General features: G+C 41.1%; 1 protein-coding gene across 1 annotated transcript in view; it reads right to left on the bottom strand.

Annotated features, from left to right (window-relative positions):
• Nucleotides 1-13,403, bottom strand: part of col13a1 (collagen, type XIII, alpha 1) — an 86,087-nt gene extending 72,684 nt beyond the window's left edge. The window contains exons 1-2 of the mRNA XM_020047279.3: nt 12,689-13,403; nt 8,384-8,453 (exon numbers count right to left, since the gene is read on the bottom strand). Coding sequence (XP_019902838.1) covers nt 8,384-8,453; nt 12,689-12,985 — 367 coding nt within the window. The 5' untranslated portion in view covers nt 12,986-13,403. The remainder of the gene's footprint in view (nt 1-8,383; nt 8,454-12,688) is intronic.
• Nucleotides 13,404-24,712: the final 11,309 nt, after the last annotated feature.

Below are 24,712 nucleotides of genomic sequence, written 5' to 3'. Positions count from 1 at the left end.
ACATAGGATCCTTTTAACCTCCTTCATGGCCTCCCCTCCCTCCTATCTCAGTGTTGGTCTCCTATATGGCCTCCCCTCCCTCCTATCTCAGTGTTGGTCTCCTATATGGCCTCCCCTCCCTCCTATCTCAGTGTTGGTCTCCTATATGGCCTCCCCTCCCTCCTATCTCAGTGTTGGTCTCCTATATGGCCTCCCCTCCCTCCTTTCTCAGTGTTGGTCTCCTATATGGCCTCCCCTCCCTCCTATCTCAGTGTTGGTCTCCTATATGGCCTCCCCTCCCTCCTATCTCAGTGTTGGTCTCCTATATGGCCTCCCCTCCCTCCTATCTCAGTGTTGGTCTCCTATATGGCCTCCCCTCCCTCCTTTCTCAGTGTTGGTCTCCAATATGGCCTCCCCTCCCTCCTATCTCAGTGTTGGTCTCCTATATGGCCTCCCCTCCCTCCTATCTCAGTGTTGGTCTCCTATATGGCCTCCCCTCCCTCCTATCTCAGTGTTGGTCTCCTATATGGCCTCCCCTCCCTCCTATCTCAGTGTTGGTCTCCTATATGGCCTCCCCTCCCTCCTATCTCAGTGTTGGTCTCCTATATGGCCTCCCCTCCCTCCTTTCTCAGTGTTGGTCTCCAATATGGCCTCCCCTCCCTCCTATCTCAGTGTTGGTCTCCTATATGGCCTCCCCTCCCTCCTATCTCAGTGTTGGTCTCCTATATGGCCTCCCCTCCCTCCTTTCTCAGTGTTGGTCTCCTATATGGCCTCCCCTCCCTCCTATCTCAGTGTTGGTCTCCTATATGGCCTCCCCTCCCTCCTTTCTCAGTGTTGGTCTCCTATATGGCCTCCCCTCCCTCCTATCTCAGTGTTGGTCTCCTATATGGCCTCCCCTCCCTCCTATCTCAGTGTTGGTCTCCTATATGGCCTCCCCTCCCTCCTATCTCAGTGTTGGTCTCCTATATGGCCTCCCCTCCCTCCTATCTCAGTGTTGGTCTCCTATATGGCCTCCCCTCCTATCTCAGTGTTGGTCTCCTATATGGCCTCCCCTCCCTCCTATCTCAGTGTTGGTCTCCTATATGGCCTCCCCTCCCTCCTTTCTCAGTGTTGGTCTCCTATATGGCCTCCCCTCCCTCCTATCTCAGTGTTGGTCTCCTATATGGCCTCCCCTCCCTCCAGTGTGACTCATTGTTCTGGTTTCAAGGCAGAGAGCAGCTAAATGCAGGGAGTTTGGTTGTTTGGTGAAGTGGGGGTTTGACTGACAAGAGGGAAAGGGGTTGGCCATCTCTTCCTCTCATATCTTTGTCCTGTTATTAGATCTAACAAAAAGCCAATCAGCTTGTCAACTCTGCAAACATGGGACTGGATTCAATCTCCCTGTCAAAGACATTTTCCCACACTTTGACAGATTATTAGTAACTTGAATTTATTTTGCACAAAAATATGAATAGGCTACAAACACTGTATCACTATGCACAACGCGTGACTCCTCTGAGGGCATCTATTTCAATGTATTCACTGTTAATGACGGAGACGGTAGACACACCCATATTTACACAGCCATAAATCAGGGAGTTCATGTATACACGCTCTATCGTCTACACAATGTGGACATTTTCACTTAGGGGTACTCACTTTTGTTGCCAGCGGTTTAGACATTAATGGCTGTGTGTTGAGTTATTTTGAGGGGACAGCAGATCTACACTGTTATACAATCTGTACACTCACTGCTTCACATTGTAACAAAGTGTCATTTCTTCAGTGTTGTCCCATGAAAAGATATAATCAAATATTTACAAAAATGTGAGTGGTGTATTCACTTTTGTGAGATACTGTACATACTGATATCCCACAATGCAACTGTGTAAGTGCAAAGGGCAGCGTGCCAAGAGACAACAGACACATAGCGCTTCTGAACCGAACCCGGGCCCTTGTCATTGTTAAGGGGCCATTTATAGAGAGGTGCCATTTTGGGGTGACAACAACAGGAAAGGTGATGACAAGCATGGCTCCAGCCATTAGGAGAAATTGAGTTCTTCAAACAAAGATCCTTCCTGGTTGAGTGAGATTAAACTGGGAACTGTCTAAAAACAGAGGTCAGCAAATGAAACGCAAAACCTTACATGAATTATATTAAAGAACGGCAAATATAGAAACACTAAATTGAGAAACATTTTACAAACGGTCTAGAGAGCAGCCTTCAGGTATGCCTTTACAAGCAGTCTCTGAGCTGTGTGGCCAGTCTGGCCAGGTCATAAACACACCATCTGGGATGGCTCCAGTTAAAAGGTTGCACATCTGCAAAGAAAGTGCACCTCTCTGAAGCTCTGACAACGTGTCCACCTTAAGTGGTTTTCAAGGGATCCTCGAAGACACTTACCGGTTAGTTAAGACCCTGACATCCTATTGACAAGACCAATTAGCGCTAATATGTGTGCGCTCTCACCTCTACTGGTTCTCACAGGTCTCTTTCGCTTGGGCTCACTTGGACACACACACACACACACACACAGGTATTCAAAAGCACACACACCAAATTCTTCCTGGCTGAAAATGTGTCAAAGGTGGTACCTCAACCCCCGCTACCATGTGTTCCACCAGATGCCCCTCTGTGATATACTTTATATATCTGGACGCCCCTCTGTGATATACTTTTTATATCTGGACGCCCCTCTGTGATATACTTTTTATATCTGGACGCCCCTCTGTGATATACTTTATATATCTGGTTGCCCCTCTGTGATATAGTTTATACATCTGGTTGCCCCTCTGTGATATACTTTATATATCTGGACACCCCTCTGTGATATATTTTATACATCTGGACGCCCCTCTGTGATGTATTTTATATATCTGGAAGCCCCTCTGTGATATACTTTATATAATATCTGGCCATCTGAAAAATAAAACTTTTATAGTGTTAAATCTGCCCTGTTGTCCATGTCCACTTGAGCAGCTAATGCACGCTACAATGTCCTCCCTAATACAATAGCAACCAAAAACCAAGCAATAGATCTATTCTTTACATATTAATATGTTACATATATTTGATCTATTCTTTTTAACATATGTAGGATTTTACCCTCGTGTTTTTTCTGCTCTCCTCTGCCTGTCCATGACTAGTAGACATTTACTGGATTTAAGTGCATCCAGCCTATAGTTTCTGCTTGGCTGTTTTACTAAACCCCCAACAGACACAATTGCTTATGTAGGCTATTTAGTGTATGATCGCGAAATTATGATTTACTATGGCGACACAGAGGTGGTGTGAGATTTTGGGAAGGCGGCCGCCTTTGAGTTTCAAATGCTGGAAAATCCCTGCATACATGAAACATTTTTGTAAAACACTCTTTACTGGCTCTTACAGTCGACCAATCTGTTGGCTGTCAGCAAACCTGATAAACGGATGAACCCAAAAGTTCTATTTGACCGAATACAATGCATACAGGAAATGTCATGTGTCCTGCTCTTAACTTATATGACTGATGATTGGTTAAAATAAAATGACAATGTAATGATTGGAGCTGTATTGATAGATTTCAGTGATAACTTTTATATTTTTAATTACACAATATAAAAATAAAATAAAAACTCAAACTAATCATGTAATGGAATTACACCACCTGGGGGCAGAGAGAGGGCAGACATGCACTACAGGCTATTCAGCACATTGTTAGAGAGTTAATGATCCAATAGAAATCAGTGTTTTTCAATTGAACCTTCTTGAATGTCAGAGATCAGTCAGCGGAGTCCCTCAAGGGCAGTACATCGGGACATTACATTCCTCTTTATTTGCCAACTATTTGCCACTTCACGCTAGTGACAAAGTACGCTGACAATTGTCACTAAGTTGTCACAAAGTGCTTATACAGACACTCAGCCTGACACTTTAAAGAGCAAGACACAACAAAAAATGGAAGCACAGTGGCTAAAAAAAACTCACTAATACGGTTGAAAGCTAAGAAGAAACCTAGAGAGGAGCCAGACACTGAGGGGTGGTCAATACTCATGTGGCTGTGTTGGGTGTAGATTATACAGTAAGAGTGCAGGATCTTTGAAGGACAAAGTGTTTGTGAATATACAGTGGGGTAAAAAAGTATTTAGTCAGCCACCAATTGTGCAAGTTCTCCCACTTAAAAAGATGAGAGAGGTCTGTAGTTTTCATCATAGGTACACTTCAACATGAGAGACAAAATGAGAAAAGAATTCCAGAAAATCACATTGTAGGATTTCTAATGAATTTATTGGTAAATTATGGTGGAAAATAAGTATTTGGTCTCAATACTTTTAGTTAATAAGTTAATCTCAATACTTTGTTATATACCCTTTGTTGGCAATGACAGAGGTCAAATGTTTTCTGTAAGTCTTCACAAGGTTTTCACACACTGTTGCTGGTATTTTGGCCCATTCCTCCATGCAGATCTCCTCTAGAGCAGTGATGTTTTGGGGCTGTCGCTGGGCAACACAGACTTTCAACTCCCTCCAAAAATGTTCTATGGGGTTGAGATCTGGTGACTGGCTAGGCCACTCCAGGACCTTGAAATGCTTCTTACGAAGCCACTCCTTCATTGCCCGGGCGGTGTGTTTGGGATCATTGTCATGCTGAAAGACCCAGTCACATTTCATCTTCAATGCCCTTGCTGATGGAAGGAGGTTTTCACTCAAAATCTCACGATACATGGCCCCATTCATTCTTTCCTTTACATGGATCAGTCGTCCTGGTCCCTTTGCAGAAAAACTGCCCCAAAGCATGATGTTTCCACCCCCATGCTTCACAGTAGGTATGGTGTTCTTTGGATACAACTCAGTATTCTTTCTCCTCCAAACACGACGAGTTGAGTTTTTACCAAAAAGTTATATTTTGGTTTCATCTGACCATATGGCATTCTCCCATTCCTCTTCTGGACCATCCAAATGCTCTCTAGCAAACCTCAGACGGGCCTGGACATGTACTGGCTTAAGCAGGGGGACACGTCTGGCACTGCAGGATTTGAGTCCCTGGCGGCGTAGTGTGTTACTGATGGTAGCCTTTGTTACTTTGGTCCCAGCTCTCTGCAGGTCATTCACTATGTCCCCCGTGTGGTTCTGGGATTTTTGCTCACTGTTCTTGTGATCATTTTGACCCCACAGGGTGAGATCTTGCATGGAGCCCCGGATCGAGGGAGATTAACAGTGGTCTTGTATGTCTTCCATTTTTTTATAATTGCTCCCACAGTTGATTTCTTCACACCAAGCTGCTTACCTATTGCAAATTCAGTCTTCCCAGCCTGGTGCAGGTCTACAATTTTGTTTCTGGTGTCTTTGACAGCTCTTTGGTCTTGGCCATAGTGGAGTTTGGAGTGTGACTGTTTGAGGTTGTGGACAGGTGTATTTTATACTGATAACAAGTTCAAACAGGTGCCATTAATACAGGTAACGAGTGGAGGACAGGGGAGCCCCTTAAAGAAGAAGTTACAGGTCTGTGAGAGACAGAAATCTTGCTTGTTTGTAGGTGACCAAATACTTATTTTACCGAGGAATTTACCAATAAGTTCATAAAAACCCTACGATGTGACCCTACAACTCATTTTGTCTCTCATAGTTGAAGTGTACCTATGATGAAAATGACAGGCCTCTCTCATCTTTTTAAGTGGGAGAACTTGCACAATTGGTGGGTGACTAAATAATTTTTTGCCCCACTGTATTTACAGTTGTGCTCAAAAGTTTGCATACCCTTGGAGAATTGGTTATATACAGTGGATATAAAAAGTTTACACACCCCTGTTAAAATGCCAGGTTCTTGTGATGTAAAAGAATGAGACAAAGATAAATCATGTCAGAACTTTTTCCACCTTTAATGTGACCTGTGAACAATTCAATTGAAAAACAAACTGAAATCTTAGAAGGGGAAATCTTTGAAACAACCACACCTTTTTTTTTTACAGAGCAGCCTGTATTTCTCCTGAGGTTACCTTTTTTTCTTTTTATCCACAACAATTCTTTTGGCAGTTCTGGCTGAAATCTTTCTTGGTCAACCTGACCTTGGCTTGGTATCAAGAGATCCCAGAGTTTTCCACTTCTTAATAAGTGATTGAACAGTACGGACTGGCATTTGCAAGGCTTTGGATATCTTTTTATACCCTTTTCCATCTTTATAAAGTTCCATTACTTTGTTACACAGGTCTTTTGACAGTTCTTTTCTGCTCCCCATGGCTCAGTATCTAGCCTGCTGAGTGCATCCACGTGAGAGCTAACAAACTCATTGACTATTTATTCACCTTTAATTGCCATTTTCACCTGTATGTGTCACATTGTGTGTCTGTAACAAGGCCAAACATTCAAGGGTATGTAAACTTTTGATCAGGCCCATTTGGGTGATTTCTTTTATCATTATGATTTAAAAAGGAGCCAAACAACTGTGTGAAACAACTGTGTGATCACAACTGTGCTTCATATGATAACTATCCTTAAATAAAATAGTTTGCAAATAATTGCATGATCAGTCAAAATCAATACAAAGATTTCACAACTTCTGCCAGGGTATGCAAACTAGAGTACAACAGTACATTATTTTCCGATAGCACAGTCACAAAATCACCAGGGGTTTCTCCACAGTCCCCAATCCCCAAACAGAACCAAAGAAACAACAGATGCTATATGAGCCCTTAAACCATGGAATTATTTTTCAACTCAAGTCAAGTCAAGCAAGTAACTCTACAATTTGAATACATTTAAAAAATATATAAAAACACCTCACAGCAATTAAGGGGGTGTAAAAAGACACATACACCCAGATACATTCACAAACACTCTTACAAAACAAGCTAAGTAACATTCTGTTGTTTGAAATAACAATTATTTACAAACAAGTTCAAAAGCTTCTTTTTAGTTTCCTCCAATACGGTTTAACATTTGAATGTAAACTATTTCTAGAAAGCATACTTTCACTTATCATCCTATCAGAATTCTGTGACTCATGTTGAAGACAGTGACTTGAGCTGGTGCCCCTGGGAAATTAGCTGGTCAAAAACACTGCTAGAATAGAGAGTACTCATTACTTACTACGATTGTAATCGTTCAACAGTTCAGCAAAGCGGAGTAGGTGTTTACATGACCTAAGACAAATCTCCCCACTGCGTTGTTTTTCAAACATAATTCTAATCTAATATACAGTACCCACCATACTTAGCCTAGTGACATCATTTGTGGAATATTCATCAGTAGGTGTTGTAAATGTACAGTTCTCTTAAGTACTTCAGTGCATGCTGACAGCCTAAGACAATATCTGTTATACAATATTTAGTATTTATTCAATGTCTGCCATAGGTTTTACAATGGAACAAAAATGGATGCTTCTTCCAGGCAGTCAACGGTGTTCCAATCAGTTCGGTCAATCTGCTGGGTCAGTGGTATAGCGGATATGGCTAGTTAAGCTCTGCCTGGTTGTGCCTGTCTAGGAATTATGACGGCACCTTCTCACTCCAGCTTGCATCATGATCCAATATGAAACAAAACGACGGCGCCGCTAACCAATGCCAACTGTTCCCAAAATACACTTACACCTGTCATCATTATGAAGCACAAAAGGAGGGCAGCACTTGACATGTCCAGTATCAAGTGTGAGCATAGTTTATACCAGTAGAACCTGTTGAGTCCTTGCATCTGTTGCCGTTAAACTCAGACCAGGAATCCTGCATTTTACAATGGTGCCACAGATACTGTGTCGGTGCAATCTGTCTTCCTTCACTTGCTTCGACATTGTTTTCAACCTCTGCCGTGTCGTTTTTTAGTGTTCGTATAATTCGTTTGGTCTTATCTAAAGTCTGTCCGTTATACACTTTCGACAACAGAGACCTGCAGAAATGAGCACCAGTTATAAAGGGGCCAAAATCAATTGGTCATAAATCATGAGTGTCATTAAACACACAGAGTGTTATATAGTGCGTCTCATCTATCGCTTAAGTCATATGTGTTCCCAACACTGGTCCCATTGCCAACCCAGTGTTAACCCATCAGGTCCATTAAATGACAAATCAGTTACACCCCGCGTATAAAGGAAAAGATTACGTATACAGAAAACAGTTATACAGAAAACGACTCATCCGTATAATGCTTTTAGAGGCCTCCTGAGACCTTCTAAGGTTGTTACGCCTGAAGAGGAGGATCTCATTATCACTGTTCTATCCTCCAACCTAGAGCAGAAGTTAGCCCAATGCAAATGCCCCTCCCACGCTTACCTACCTAATGGCTAGTGACCCATTTAAGCAGGGCAAACTGAGCTCACCTGGAGGGGTAAAACCAAAGCAGGATTTTAGCAGCATAGATTAGTAGGGATGGGTAAACACCTTGATTGCAAGAGCTGTGCTAGAATATGTCAAAGGTGAAGGGGTCAGAGGTGAGTGCGACAGAGGCTTAAGCTTACCTGGTGGACAGATGCAGCCATGGGGAGCTTCTCTGGCCTCTCGTGTTTTGGGAAGTCGAGCAGCCAGTTTCTGGACACGAGAAGAAAACGGAAGAGAATGTTTGTATATGGTGATGAATTCACATTTCAGAAGCACGTTGACCTAATTCAAGACAAACAACCCTCTCATTTTTAACCAAGGTATCAACGTTTTGACAGTTGACCTCATTAAATATACAAGTCAATTTTCATTCCTTAAAAACCCAGAACTCAGTACAGTCCGACTGCATAGCAGACCAGGTGATTTATCGTACAGGCATGTCCATATTCAGTTGAAAAGCCTCCAACAGGTGCAGGAGCTGAAATGATCCATTTAGAAGTGTTCTGTAATTCTAAGGATCGGTACTGTAAATGTGCCATGCATGTGACCTCAATGTGAATGTTTTTTTTAACAAGATACTCCACTATAAACTCTGGCATTGAGACCACTTGCCATGGAAAAGCAAATTCTCCAATTCAACGACTTAAAACAAATGTACCCTGTAAGTGGTATAGGCCTCCTGTAGATGTCCCCAAGTCAGGTCTGCAAAGGATTACCGTCAAACCATCCAGACACGCCCCTAAAATGTGGCTGGCTGTCTGGCTTCAGATAACATGGGATCTAGAAGGAGAGCGCTACCCTCTTTAAATATTAATAAAGCTCTCCAGCAAAATCAAGCACAAACTGCCTCTTCCCATTACTCCCTTAACCAACTTTCAATAGCTGAATATTTCCAGATTTTTATTTGGTAGATACTGGCAATTTTGTTTCTTGCCTACTCTCTCGCCTGGGATCTTTTCAGAAAATAGAGGGGGAGTTACATAATGAGCTCTAGATGTATTTTCTCAACCCATCTCTGAAATGTGAAGTTAAACCATAAAGAATATCAAATTAAATACGGACCTTTGTAACATATTAAGTCAACTGGGTAATGGCTTAAAGGAAAGGAAATACAGTGTGCTGATTCTCCTGAATCTCAGCAGTCACAAGTGACACTGAAAGCTACCAAAACCACATCAATGGTCAGAGTTGGCAAACAGGCTCTGTAAAACTCTCTGAACAGAGATGTCTTCCGGGAAGTGTCGAATATGTAGTGACCCGACAACAAACCCCCCCGACTTAAACATGGACAATCACAGACATGTCACGTCTTCTGACTGGGAACAAGAATCGGGTCGTTTCGTCCCTAGCCGACCGACTTGAAAGTGACCACAGGTATCATGAGGCGGATGAAGGGATGGTGAGGAGACCGACTCCGTTACGCTGGTGTACATGACAGCTGAGACTCTCGCCACTTTTGGGTTCAGGGGAGAGAAAAGGGGAGGGTAAAGGGGGGGGGGGCGGCACATTCTCCGCCTCTCCGCCTCCCCACTTTAATGGTAACCCGATGCCAGAGTTTTTGATCTGGTTTTAAAATTCTATTTTAAAAGGATGACAAAACGTTTTACAATCCCAACATCAGATTAATACTAAGACCCTCCAACTTGGCTGCCCAGGGGCCCTGCAATGGAGGCACTGTAGTGACAGCCACCTCCATGTCCTGTCCCGGGGCTGCGTCTAGGTTGCGGGACCGAGGGACATTGGGGCGTATCCCCCATAGCTCCGCTGTGAGAAACCTATACTGCACTTGACTCATGCTGATTTCTCAAACAGACGTGCCTTTACCACATGGGCATCATCAATCACTGGCCCTAAACCATTTAACACCAGGCCATAAAGCACATTATTGATCTTTTGGTTTTACTCATCAATCAGCGTTTTGTTTCCATGTGTCATTAAGAGATTAATCACCACGCATTTGTTTGCCTTCTGTAAATCCCAGTGGACGCGGCAATAACCACACGCGTTAAGGATCGTTAAATCAGCTGTAGAGGAACTTGAAGATTCCCCTTGCTCACAGAGGAGTCCTAAATCCATTCACATCTACAATATTACAGCATTTTCTTCTGAAGCTGTGGTTTTGAAATGGCTTTCTAAAACACTGAGATAGAAGAAAACAATTGTAAGTTGTTTAAATTGTGCAGAAAGTTGCAGAGACCTGATTTTTCACTGAGACCTCAAAGGTTCCCCAGAAACGACTTCCCCAATAAGTCACTATGAGAGGCTGCGCTCAGCTCTCGGAGCCACTGTGGACGATTTGACTATGACAAAGGATTCTCAAGCAGTTCTTCATTAACCATCTTATCTGCACACAAAGCATTTACCCAAACTACCTCACAGTTTTTTTTGGCTCTACTGAAATGCAGCAGCAGATCAAACTCAGAGATGGCGGGTGGCTGCATGCAGTCCTCAGCAACGGTCTGGCTGACCTGAGTCCAGCAACACCACACCTAGTTAATACACTGTGGGATGACAGATCAGCGGGGGCCAGAACCAAGAAACCTGGCGCAATGGGAGATTGTATTTCTGACTTTTCCACACCTCCGAATCTGGACTGAAACTCACAAAGAGCTTGAAGAAAAAACATGTGTGCTATAGGCCTTGGTTCAAGCCTACCGAGACCACTTTGTGGTTAATTGTTAATGTTAAACAGGCCAGTTTTAGGACGAGATAACGATGTGTTCAGAAAGAGACTGAATTTGAGAGGAGTGATTGCTCCATTGGATTTGACACCTGAGGCTTGTGGGTGAGAGGTTAGGCTTTGGATTTCCCTGACAGACATGGCTAGGCATCCCACCTTTTTCTGGAAACTGAACAGAAAAACTAACAGCAGAATAAATCTCATATACCTACAACTGTGGCTTGAATGGCATAGATTTATTTTGTTGTTGTTCAGCAACTGTGCTTTTCAGAGCTACACAGAGATATACTGCAGGAAATATGAATTCTGTAAAACCAAGACTAGACTAGAGAAACACAAAAAATATATTGATTAAGGTATGGGATACATCCTGAAAATCAAAAGAGTAAGAAATAATTAGCTGCATGCACTATACATAGACGATTCAGATTCTCCAACTGTTGCCTGGTTCTGGACAGTGTTGTGTGGAACATGCAAAGGCAGTCGCGGACACATCTGGTGCTTCATCACATTAATAATGGCCATTTATATAAACAATAGGATGAATCACAATGTTTTCAGCGAGAAACGAGTAAGCCTATATTCAGAGGTCCCCATTACGTCCATGCTCAGTAGTATAGTCAATGACTGCAAAAAGGATAAGCAACCTATAACAATAAAGTATACAACCATAGTGCATTTGAGACATATGCTATGTCAGGACAGCAACTTCCTAACTCTAGCGTTCACTTGCACTGTAGGCTTCTTTTATAAAGCACCGGTGGATGGAGGTTTTTCTCATGTTCTTCCTGGATTTCAACAATAAATAGGCGTTGTTCATTTTCTATAGGAACAAATTAACCTGCATCCTTAAAATGTAGTGTGGTGAATATGATTGTAGGGTCTATACAGAAGCACCACTTTAAAGTGCACTACTGTCCTTACTCCTGACAGTTAATGCATGTACAATGATGTCCAGAGTGAAAGTGCAGGCTAAAGTAAACACTGGCAGGGAAAACAGGAGCCCTGCGGGACTTCAATCTCAGGAGAAGAGGTTGTTGGTATAGCTGTGGAAGTGGCCGTGCAATTGTGCGTTGAAAAGCCGTTTTAAAAAACAGCAGATGTGATCCCAGGGGCGTTCACAGTCCGGTTATCTATAACACGATACCAAAGACTAACCATAATTCTCCTGCCATTCAGAATGAACTAGACTTTTAAATAATACACCAGGGTGCTATAATTTTTATCGCGCACGACACACTTATGATTTTTTTCCATTGGAATTTACAGATAAGCTACAGATTACATATCATTAAATTAGATATAAAATATATGCGAACCAAATAAATTATTCGTTGAAAATTCTTACAAGAAATCGTATTTGCACTTCGCACATATTCTCTTGAATGTTAACATGAGCCGGTGGTCTGACACCAATCGGAACTGCCGTGGCTTCAACCACTTGTGGAATGAGTTGAGAGACATCGATATACAGTGTAGGCTACATTTCCTATCCATGCCCTTTAAAGTAACAAATGTAAACAAATTACACACTATAATTGAAAAATAAACTATTAGTAGGCACTTACATAATTTCAGTAACGTATAACCAAATTAATTAATTTAAAAAGATGTTTCTACGCAGGTGTGTAATCCATAGGCATAAAAATATGACTTAGATTCATGTGCACAGTGATTTAGTACATTCACACTGGCAATTAAAGACTTATTTCAATGGAAAAAATAATAAGGATAAATACATGTTTAATACATCAGTAAACCTCACCTCTTCTAGAATTTGATCAATTCGTCCAAAGATAACGGGTTCCACCTGCTCGAGCGAGATCCACGCGGAGAGCTGCTTATCGCTCTGTTTTTCAAGGTTTAGTATCCTGGACTGCAGTTCCGAGGTCCTCAGGTAAACAAGAATGCAAAATCCAAGAGACAATACAGATAATGCGATGCAGACAGTTATACCAGACACATCTTTCCAATTCCTCCAAAAACGCTTTTTGCAAGGGTGCTCAACGCAAGTCCTACCAACACATTCACCAGTAACTCCCCACTTTTGATCTTCTTCCATTTTAAAAAATATATGTTTATTCGATATTTATCCTCCACGGAATTACAATATTCATCAGGAGAAAGGTGAGAAGCGAATTGTATGGTAGTATACAAATCCTCACGACCTAACTTTTGACAAGGGGCTGCCTCGGGCAAGTTGCAGCTGTCCTCTTCAACCACTTAGTATCTTCAGACGAGTGTCTGTATTTAAGTCATATGAGGCATTCTGTAGGTTTGTATCAATCAATCAGTTTGAAAGGGAGCTCTATTTATCTGTATGGTTTAGCTTTGCCATTTGATGAAATCTTCAAAGCGGCCCTGTAGTGTCCCAGACGACAGGCTCTAGCCGACTATCTCTGCGAGATCACCGGAGCGCTCGCCGAACAGCTGTAACCTGACCCACTCGCTTGCCTCTGAACTAAAGTGGTTACCATGGGCCTTTTGCTTCACTGTAGAGTTGCATACATGCTCCTCCTATTTGTTTATTTAGTCTAAATCTCGGGGCGGGATTAACGTCGGTGTTCTGCCCCCTTTGATCCACCACTCGCGGTGGATATTTTTAGGTGCGGCACAGTGAAGATTCGAAGGTAACCCCTTGCTCACCAAAGTGCATGACTACAACATTGAGGAAAGTAAGAACTGTTGTTCACTAACGAAAAAGACCCATGTTGCACGAATGCAGATTGTCTTTGCCAGTGCCACAGTGCAAAAAAGCTTCCGCGATTCGATTAGGCAATTGCTCGTTGATTAACTATAGGTTTGCATGTTAAGGGAACACATACAATTAAATATTTTGGATGTGGTACTCTAACACAGTAGTTATTTCTCAAACTTCAACTGGCGACTCCCAGCATTTCAGTGTAGGCTATCAGGTGTGCTGGCTGTCCCACAGCCAGCAAACCTGAATCAACCTGTTAGGTAATTTTCAAGCGTTTGGCCCTAAATTCAGGTGAGCTAATTTAGGGCTACAATGTCAAAATTGACTTGGTTGGGGGTTCCCAGGAGGGGTTTGAGAACCGCGGTTCTAACACCACATGACGTTATGCCTCCTGTAGATTGTTTTTACAAATTTTTTTGTTTTAACTAGGGTTTGTGACCTTGTTAACCCCTCATCCATTTCCTAAAAAAATACAGCCAGTTGTTGGTGAGGACGATTTGGGTGGTGCAGACTGTAGCTAGACCAGAGTTAGTGTGGTTTAATTGGTGCAGCATGGTGCTTGCCATACTAGATAAGAGTGGATGTTAATTACTGAAAAGCAATGGACCATAGCTTGCTAACTACTAGCCATGCCCTGGACCAGAGCTAGAGAGAGATTGTACCCAAGGCATTTATAGTACTGCATGTTCCTAGACCAACTAAGTAGCAAAAAAAATCCAGCTGAGCTGCAAGCTCTTGGGCCTTATAGTGCTCATAATCCCCAGCTGGAAGCTTGTTGTTTTCAGATCCTGTTTGGGGTTGTTTTTTGGGGGTTGCGGTTCTTTTGGGTACTTTTTTTGGGGTTGTATTGAGTATTTTCGTATACCAGGTTGAGGGTGCTTGAGGTACCTGTTTGAAGGTGTTTTGTGCTGTTTTAGATTCTGCATCAAGGGTCTGGGTGTGTAAAGATGGGCTAAAATAGATCAGAATACTAAGGATTGTGTGGGAAGGATAAAAATGTAGCCTTTTTACCTTTTAAAATTGGAATGTCAAAAACGACAGGAAGTTTACTGTGATATGGTACAATGCCTAAAGGTATGATAACTAAACACATTGACGCAGTGCCTGATTCCTGGCCCCTGCTTGTAAAAGTGGCGATGTTGAGCCCAAAGGGTCCTTGGGAAATGTATGCTGCTGACTTGTGCCCAATGTCATCAAAGCTTTCAAACATGGAGTATACGAGTGTTATAATAGTAATTCCACTTCCACTTCTTTATAATTTACATATAGACAACATATTACACATGAAGCCCAAAATGGGAGGTTTTAAAAATGTCCCAGATTGAAAAGAGAGGATAAACGTAGTCAGAAACACATCCTATATACACAGTAAAGGACTTGAAATTAGATAACACTGCTCCAAATATTCCACACTCGGGGATAGCTTGGGTACCAGTTTTTTTTTGTTTACATTCCACTCCATGGACTCCATGCCATGTGCCAAAGAGTTTAGCCTTTCTTTAATCTTCAAATATGAACATTCTTTTATTGGAAAGTTTGACAAGAACAAAGAATTTGACCCTGATTGGATAAACTTGTCAGCTTATCCTCCACCCTATCCATTTTAATATAAATATTAGAAGTCTAATTTATCTCTCTCCACGGGACAATTGTTTCTGCTTCTCCTGACAATCAGTCTGTCAATTGTTTCAAACACATGTTTTAATCCTTAAACTAAATGCATACTGCATTTGCCAAACACAAAATGTTTTAGTTTAAACTTTAGTCTAAAAATTGAAATGCCTAGCAAATAGCTGAATGTTGTTGTTTTTTTGTTACTTTTATTGACATTCTTTTTGAGGTTCAACAATGGTAAGAAAAGTCTTAATGGCTAACACTTAATATTATTGTATCATGTATAAAGTGTACATAAGAGTTAACTTAACATTTATTGATCATCAGTACTTTTAGTTAACAATCCCTAAATAGTAAATACTATTTATTTATGATGTATAAGAAAAGTCATAAGGTCTTTGATCATACAATTTCACAGCTTTTAAATTATGAATATTCTTCTTGAGAGGGAGTGTTTTGGGGGTGTTGTGCACTGACCAATGACAGTTTGGGGGGGTGTGGCCCAATGGCCACTGGAGGTGAAACACTCTGGAGGGTGGGCTTTCTGGTTCAGGACTGGGTGTCTGGTATCCATCCCTGCTTGGTTGGGGCTGGTTGTAGCTGACTGGCTACTCAGAGTAAAAGCTGGAGGCCTGCTATAAGACTGTACTGGTTGTTGGACCTGGCTAGGCTGAGCTGGTTATTGGACCTGGCTGGGCTGAGCTGGTTGTTGGACCTAGTTGGGCTGAGCTGGTTCGTGGGCCTGGTAAGACTGAGCATAACCTGTGTTTGCACATTGCTGGTAGTCTGCAGGAGAGATGGTGGGCATAGGCAGGGCAGGGGCAGCTGCTTGGTAGACCAGGACGGCTACTTGACAACTCTACAATTCTTTGTTAGTGAGGATTCCTCAAGGGTACAGACTGGTCAGGACAAGACAAATATCCCTCCCCCTTTGATTCATTTGCGGTCATTGTTTCACACACAGCCCAATAACAGTGTTTAGTTCAGTCTGAGGGATCTTTGAAGTACAACGCTCCCACCCCATTAAAATGACTATCCAGCCAAAGGCACAATAAAGCTGCAGCGGTGGCTTCTCTTTATGCCACTTTGATAAGGTAGTGAATGTTATGTACTATTGTGTGTGTTTGTGTGTCCGTGTATCCATAACACAGTTTTTCACCATGGTGCTTAATTGAAGACGAGTAGTGTGCATCGCACCAGCCACAGTATCCAGTAACATATACACAGTAGACGCCAGGATGTGAAATCAAACTTGGACCGTTATTTGCAGTATCTGAAACAGGGCACAGTGAGTGCCAATGTAGTCCTAACCTGAGGACAAAATAACACTTGATGCAGTGTGCATGTGAAAACTGGCACTGAGTATAGTATTTGGTCAAACAGAACAGTAGAAGAACTGCAGAACTGCATCTGAATACAGCTGAAAATAATGTGAGTGTGTGTGTGTGTGTGTGTGCGTGTGCGCATTTGTGGGCCGTTAGCGCTTTTCAATGCCTGCCAAACATTGAAGTCAGTCGTACATAGCCATACCACTCGGGCCGTTCATAAGCTAAGGGAGGCGGGGAAAAAATTAAACAAACAAATGTGAATGGTTAAGCAATATTAAAATAACAGTGGACATGAGAGAATAATGCAATAAATTAGATAAAAACAGTTAAAGGTAGTCATCTCCAAAAATAAATTGACAGTGACATATTTAAAGGTAGCTCTATATTCCAGGCACTTTAGATTCAAAATAAATTCTTATCATGAAATAAATGTATGTGCTACAATAATTGGCACTCCTTTATTCAATACTTTATGCGACCTCCCTTTTCCAAGATAACAGTTCTGAGTCTTCTCCTGTAATGAGGTTGGAGAACACATGTCAAGGTATCTGAGGACTTTTCTCAATACAGAATCTCTCCAGATCCATCAGATTCCGAGGTACACGCTTGTGGACTCTTCGCTTCAGCTCATCCCACAGGATTTCTGTGGGATTTAGATCAGGGGGCTGTGATGGTCATGGCAAAACCTTGATTCTGGGGTTAGTGAATAATTTTTGTGTTGATTTAGAGGTGCGCTTTGGATCATTGTCCTGCTGGAAAATGTAATAGCAGCCCAGTTTAAGCTTCCTGCTCAAGGCAGTAAAGTTTGATTTAATATCTGCTGGTACTTGATGGAGTCCCTGATACTACGGGGCATGGGGTCAATATAGACACGTCCTCTTCAATACCGATTGTTAACATCTCCATTTGCTTCAACCTTCTTAATTATTGCCTTATAGTATAAATGGGCATATCTCAACAGATTTCCTGATTTGTGCAGCTCAACAACTTTTTGTCATAAATCATTATTGTATTCTCTGGTCTTTCCCCTAGTGATGTGTGGCTATGAGAATTTGGCCTGTGTCATCTCATATTTATACCCCAGTGAAATAGTCATGGCTTACCACTTAAGTGTTCCTAATCACTCAGGTGAACTTAAAAATGTAAAATATGAGGGCTAGGGCTACCGATGATGTCATGGTGCGGTGAGCAGCAGCGCCACCGTGCCATATTTCCACAAGTTCCCATATTCTCACGAACACATCCCGGACTGTCACATGTTTCCCATCTTCCACACCAGGTCCCAATCTAGCTCGTTTGTATGTGTATATATGTTTCCCCTCTGCTCCCCACATTGTGGATCATTGTTGCTGTCGCTGTCATTGGTGCTGTTTGTTAGTTAATCGGTGAGTGTTGTTTAATGTACTGTTTGAATGTTTATTGTTAAGACGCATGTTGCGCACTTTGATTTCATTCAGTCATTAGTATTGTTTTCCGTTCGTGTTTGGTTTGTTTGTTGTTTAATAAAACCAACGAACGTGATATCTGCCTGCGCCTGGTTCCCTCCAACACTACACCAAGACGAGTCGTTACAGATGACTGTGGCACACATGTTTTGGATAAAAATATTGCTATCATTAATTAAAAATTTTCAATTTCAATCCCCAATTATTTAATTAAATTAAAGGTTTGATTTTTGTAAATATTTTGAATGAAAGACCAAGAGGATGAAAAGCAAGGATTCATATTTACCAAGGGTGCCAATATTATCGGAGGGCACAGTATCAACTTTGTTGTTAAACAATTTACTTTACCACAGGGTATTGATTAATGTATTCAGTTGTATGGCATGTCAGTTTTAATAACCAGAGTATTTGTTTGCTGTAGCGACTGTCAATGGTAAATACCACATAACTACTGTACCATTGCGGCTTTGAGAGCAGATGACTCGTCAGCCACCAGAATCAAGATGGCGGACCTCAACCAATGACTGTCTAATTGTGTTTACAAAGCCACAGGAGTGGTTTCGATTAGGGTCAGATTTCCACAGCACCACAGAAGGCTTTAAAAAGCTAATAGAGAATTTCCTGACTTGCGTCTTTAATTTAATTGCAGTCAGGCCAAGAGATGTCCCCTCCACTGTCAACCACATCTTACTGTGCCACAATCTCTTACCAGGGTTTATGACTTAATGACTTGGGTCCATCCAGAGCATGTAATGAAGCCATACTGCTATAAACCCTTGTAATTACATCACTGACATGGCCAGCTGGCTTTGTGATCCAGGGAGCTAAAAACCTACTTTGAAAAAGAAACGTAAAAAAAATACCCATTTATTCCAGACATACGATTACATCCAATTAAATTAGTAAATTGGAAGCAGAAAGTCCTTCCAGCATCCCAGCTGTGACATGAACTGTGTTAATAAGACTTTCAAAAAGCTCATTAGTAAAGGTACAAAGTAATTTAAAAAAAAAGTTAAAAGTAGAAAAAATAATAAATCGTAACATTTCTAAATATGTTTTTATTTTCGTAGTCCCAGTTGTGCTATGAGAGTTTTTCAAATCATTTTTTAAAGGATCTGTTAAAGCAAGTTCCATGGCTTTGTACAGCACTGTGTTATGCCAGTGTTTGTTTTAGACTTGGGGATTGTGAAGAGACCTCTGGTGGCGTGTCATATAGGGTCTGAATGTCTATCTGTGCTATATAGTATTTGAGCCTTCATTATAATGGTCTCAAATAAAGTAAAAGAGAAGCGTACAATCTCTAATCAACTCTCAAAGAAAAACAATGACGCATATTGACAATGCTAGCAATGCCTGTGCAGTTATAGGTAAGATATGGTGCTTTGTTTTAAGACAGCTGTAACTTTGCTAGTTACTTTACCACATTGCACCACACCAGTAAGGCTTGATTGATGGAGTGTCGCATAGATGCTTGTCCTTCTGGCCTGTTCTCCCATCTCTGCAGAGAAACTCAGAAACTCTGTTCGAGTAGCCATAAGGTTCTTGGTTACATTCCTATCCAAGCCAAAAAAAGATTTCAAATATTTCATATATGAAATACATTTGGAGTAATACATTAGCAGTTCACAAAAATGGTGTGTAAAGATAGATAACATCTTAATCAAATTTGTTAGTGATATTTAAAGTGTAAGTATTTAGAAAAGCTATTCAGTTACATCAACAAGATTATTGGTAGTTAGTTATTTTATACCTCTCATTTAAGGTTAGAGTAAAACATTTGCATTTGTCTTTTTATTTTCAGCAAATTATTATTGTAACCCACAATTATGCTACTGACAATTATATCAGGGTTGCACCGCAAACTCCTGTTGCTGATCTCCTTGAGGGAGAAGTTACCTGTCATGTCCTGTGAGGTCCAACACCCTCCCCCTCATTTAGAGGCACCTGTTCCATGTCATTGCCCTCACCTGAGTTCCTGATCCTTGTCCTTATTTAAGTTCCTAATTTCCTCTTGTATCTTATTGGCCATTGTTTTGGATTCCGTTTAATTTTTTTTTTAAAACATTGTTCTTTCCATTACTTATTTTAGTTTTGTTATGTCTTAGTTCGTTTTATTTAATGTCCTCTGTTCTTTCTACGCCTGTGTCCTGCCTCCAACTTATGCTGTATTACTATTCAATCTGCTGCATCTACTGAATGCAAAAACGTAAATGTTCTGGTCAACTGCTTAGTGATTACGCTTTAAAAGGCCTAAGCCTTTGCAGTGAGGTTCACGCATGCAGTTCAAACTGCCCACTTACGAAGTGAATCACTCACAATCAGTTTAGGAGTACAATTAGCCATTTTTGTCATCAGACACTTATTTGTTCATATTTGCTCAAACATCACAACTGAATGGTTTCTGTATAGGAATGTTCTCTTTTGTGCCTCATGATTTGGGGTGGCACCAGCTCGCTTAAGACAGGCCCATACTGTAAATTGACAGAGGTATGGTGAACATTTCTCTTATATGGTAAACAGGTCATCTCATAAGATGGTGCAGTGACAGACCATCCACACAGAACTAGAAAAAAAAAAACATATCACTCATCTTAATTAACTGGTTATGTAAATGTACCTAGTTGCTGTGTCAGTGGTACTGTAGTATGTTGTCATGTTAGATTTTTAATACAGTGCTCTGCTAGTAAGCCAATGTTATTCTAGAGGACCATTACTGTTTTGTTATATAGCGCTCAACTGGTAAACCAAGATTATTAAATAACTCTTGCCGTATCATCTGTGAGGGAGTATCTCTTCTAGCCTCCATAATAAGAGATGCCAACTGGCGACAGCTAGCCAAGCATAGGAGTTCTAACATAGATAAGCATGTTCATAAAGAGCAACATTATGTTTGACTGTGCAAATGGGAAACTACTTATCAAACAGATTTAGTAAATGTTTTACTATTTCTTGGTCAGACACACATGACCCAGGCACTTTGTTTGAATCCCTTAACCTCAGAAGCTTGGTAGCTCTTTCACACAAAACAATATTCATGTTGCCCCAGTCGTAGGATGGTGTGAGCAGGTCAGTGGCTCTGCAGGTTGAATGGAAGTGGCCTTCAATTCAGTTGAGCGAGGCATGTGTTCCCCAGCTGCCATTTGCCTGTTCTCAGCTATTTACTTATACAATACTCCACTCTACATCCCCAGAGCAAATTTTGAAGAACAGTAAAATGTCTTAATTGGATTATTTCAGGTAATTCTTAATTCACATCTACTGTTTGAACTGGAGTGAGATTTAGGTCCCTTTACAAATATCTGCTAATGCAAGTCTTGGCGGGGCAACATTTTACCTAACCTAAATAAGAGTTATGTCAGAGCATTGATTACAATCAGACTGTAGGCATTAACCCATGTTAATGAATGTATTGTTTAACAGATACATACACACTTCACATTAAATCAAAATTACAAAAATATGTTTTGTTCAGATGCATTGATTTGAATTGTGTTAATTAAACTTATTTAGTTAAAGGGGCATTTGTAAGAATTCCACCATACAGAATAATGCTAATCTTAATATAAAGGGTTTTAGGAAAAAACATTATTTAAAATGGATTATTGCACAAATAGTGAGCCATTGTTTGCTTATTCTCGCTCATTAACTTCAGGAAGATGCCGGCTTTCTGTTTTTTATTTTTGTCAGTCTATTTGCATTGCCAGTCTCAAAGAAATTGGAGATCACAATACAAATATAGAAAATGCTTTCAAGTGATGAAGGAATACACAGGCTGATGGAGCTGTGGTTTTGAAATTTGACATTGTCTAGAAATTATCTGATTGACAGTCTGATTGATCTGATTGATCACTCATGACTTTTCTTTAATCATTTGCTTGCCTAAGCAGTAAATACATTTCATATGGTTTGGTGAAAAGCAGTTTATTCTGAATGGGCTCCTGCTGTGGAAACACTGAGGCAGTGCTTTGTTTAGCTGACCAACTTCCTCTCCTTCCACATCAGGGGGCATTGTTAACATGTAGTTACATAATGCTTGTGTTCGTTTGGTTGTTAAAAATGAATGTTGCATAACCTATGACAGGACTAATTGTGTTAGATTGACTGCAGACCCACTTTTAGGAATGTTTGTATAATGAAGAAAATCTCTGGACATTTTAAGCCACTGTTAATGAATTGCGTCCGAATGCCGCATTTCTCTGAGGAGAAACCACAACTCTACATGATCCACAACCTGAACAAGCTAATGGCCTGCGAAGCGATCTAGCATTTTCTAATTCATAGCAAAACAGTTTGGCTCTGTAACAACCGGGACAGGATGAAAGAAGGGACATCACTCTCATGCTGTTCTCTTGTTTAAGAGATGAGGTTTTAAAAAAAGAGGCAATCATCCCAAATAGATGGTCTATGCCTTTCCTCTGATGTGGGGACAATTGCTGTGATCTGTCTTGAACTGTGGCATCTGTCCCTCTTGTGTAAAGCCAAAGGGAAAGCTCTGGGTTCACAGTCCCTAAGGTGAATATCCCAAATCATCTGCAGGTGTGTGTGGAGATGGGCTATGTCCTGTTGACTTGTAAGGACTCCAATCTCCATAGCATCGTGAAACTCCATTAAGAACCAGAACACATAACTTCCCGATGTCTGGTATTGGACCACCATGTACGCCCAAAATGCAAAAGACAGAACTAAATGTGTGTGTACTGTAGATGCAAAGATTCGAAGGGGAGATGATACAGAACAAATTCAAAGCTTGCATGAAAACAGTACACCTTCCAGAGAGCTCAAGCTTGGGTTAATCTCTTTCCTTCCTTCTGGTTTACCACACTTTCAAACAGCTGTGGCTTTTTTAATATCAAAATGACAACCTCTCTGCTCTGCACTGTGTTATTACATGGTGGGACAGTCATGGGCTGCTCTCGTTCAAAGACCTGCACAAACGTACATGGACCCTAATGAGGTAGAGCTGGCCTCCGTCTACCCAGCCAGTGTCTCTGTCTGTACCCTTCGCAGTAAACGGAGGCCAAAATGCGGAGCTGTGTGGTAGATCTATCCTTCAGAGCCTCTGTGGTTTTAGCTGTCGCTTCCAGCCTTCTGGTGGTGCGTGCGGTTTTCTCACACTTCTATAATTAGCCTGGCACTCCACCCTCAATTATATTTTCTTTTTGGATATTAAAGTATTGCTGAGATCCAAGTCAAGTAAAGTACAGGCCCTCGTGCACTTATGGTCAGGTAATTTCATTTTGGGGAGATCGGGCTCTTGCTTCTTTGATGACAGAAGGCACCTGCAAGGACCATGGCACCTTGGCCAGACCATCTGTAAACCGAGGCAATGGCACTTTAGACAACCATTTGTAGACTTCACATTAGACATTAAAGCTACAGTAAGGTCTTGAAATATGAATGAACAGCAAGGGATTTATTGTTAACCTAAACATTCAGAAAACAAGGAATAGACAAAATGTTACTTAAGTGCCACAAGCCCCATAGACTAATACAATTAAATGAAATGGAATCACCAACCACTTGTGTCTTAACAGCAAAGTAGTGAGGAGAGGGATGAGTCAATAAACATCTGGACACATCCCACATCCAACATGCATGAAGAACTGCACAGGGTGCTTATTACAGACTTGGAGTCATCCTCCACCCGCGCCCAATCCACCCTCCTCACTTCTCTTTGCTTTGAGCCTGCTGGTGAAGTTTAATAACGTGCAAGGAACGACAAATTAGAAACAGATATACTGAGGTTTTAGAAGGCAGGGAGTTGTTCAGAGCAGATGTGGAGCGACAGTCACTTTAATGAAGAAAGAAAAATAATCAGAGTTAGTGGAGGAAAATAATTTGGCCATGATCTATGAGTTTGATTGGTGCCGAGGGCTCAGATTGAACTGTCTGTGTATCATTTGTCTTTATTCAAAGTGTGTCATTGAATTACACAGTTTATTTGCTTAGTTGCGTTTGATATATTACCAATTTCCACAGTTTGCTTTTTCATCTAAGCTGGATCCAGGATCTCACCATGAAATACGGGTTCTCACCTTAGCTTCTGCTCGGCCCCATTGTGTTAAAGAAAATTTGCCAATAGGTTTACAACAAAAACACTTAAAACTGGGATTTTAATGTGAAGAGAAATTAAACAGTTTATAACATTTTCTCACAGAATGAGAGGAGGCCTCAATACACTTTTTTTTTTTACTCAAAAAAGAATACTGAAACATTCTAAGTATGTTAGTGATACACAGGGTGGGATATGTGGTCACAGATAAAGCCCATTCAATACAAAATGAGGTTCAATAGAAAACTCTGTAGAGCTTGTTTATTTAGTCCTAGACTAGACTTAATCAGTGTCTGCGAAACCAGCCCTTAAAGTACCAGTAGCCTACTTGGAAAAGCAACAGGACTAAAGTAATTAAGCTACATAATTACAGCAACAACTTGTAGAAACTTGACAACAGCAAGGGTAGGGAAAATTGTTTTGCTTCATCTAATCTTCACATAGGCTTTATCTAGGTTTAAAAAAGGCCCGGTTGTTCAAAAGGTTTAATCTTGATCAGAATGATCCGGATTTGGAAATCCCATGTTTTTCTATCCAGGATCATGTAATCCATTTTACATTTGTGTTGGTTTTTCAAAGCAACATTGGATTGGATCACCTTGATCCAGATGCAAACTTTTCAAGATTACATATCCGGATCCCAGTGCTC

This window comes from Esox lucius, chromosome 6 (genome assembly GCF_011004845.1).
Source record: "Esox lucius isolate fEsoLuc1 chromosome 6, fEsoLuc1.pri, whole genome shotgun sequence".
Classification (NCBI taxonomy): domain Eukaryota; kingdom Metazoa; phylum Chordata; class Actinopteri; order Esociformes; family Esocidae; genus Esox; species Esox lucius.
This window is presented reverse-complemented; position numbering and strand designations above follow the sequence as displayed.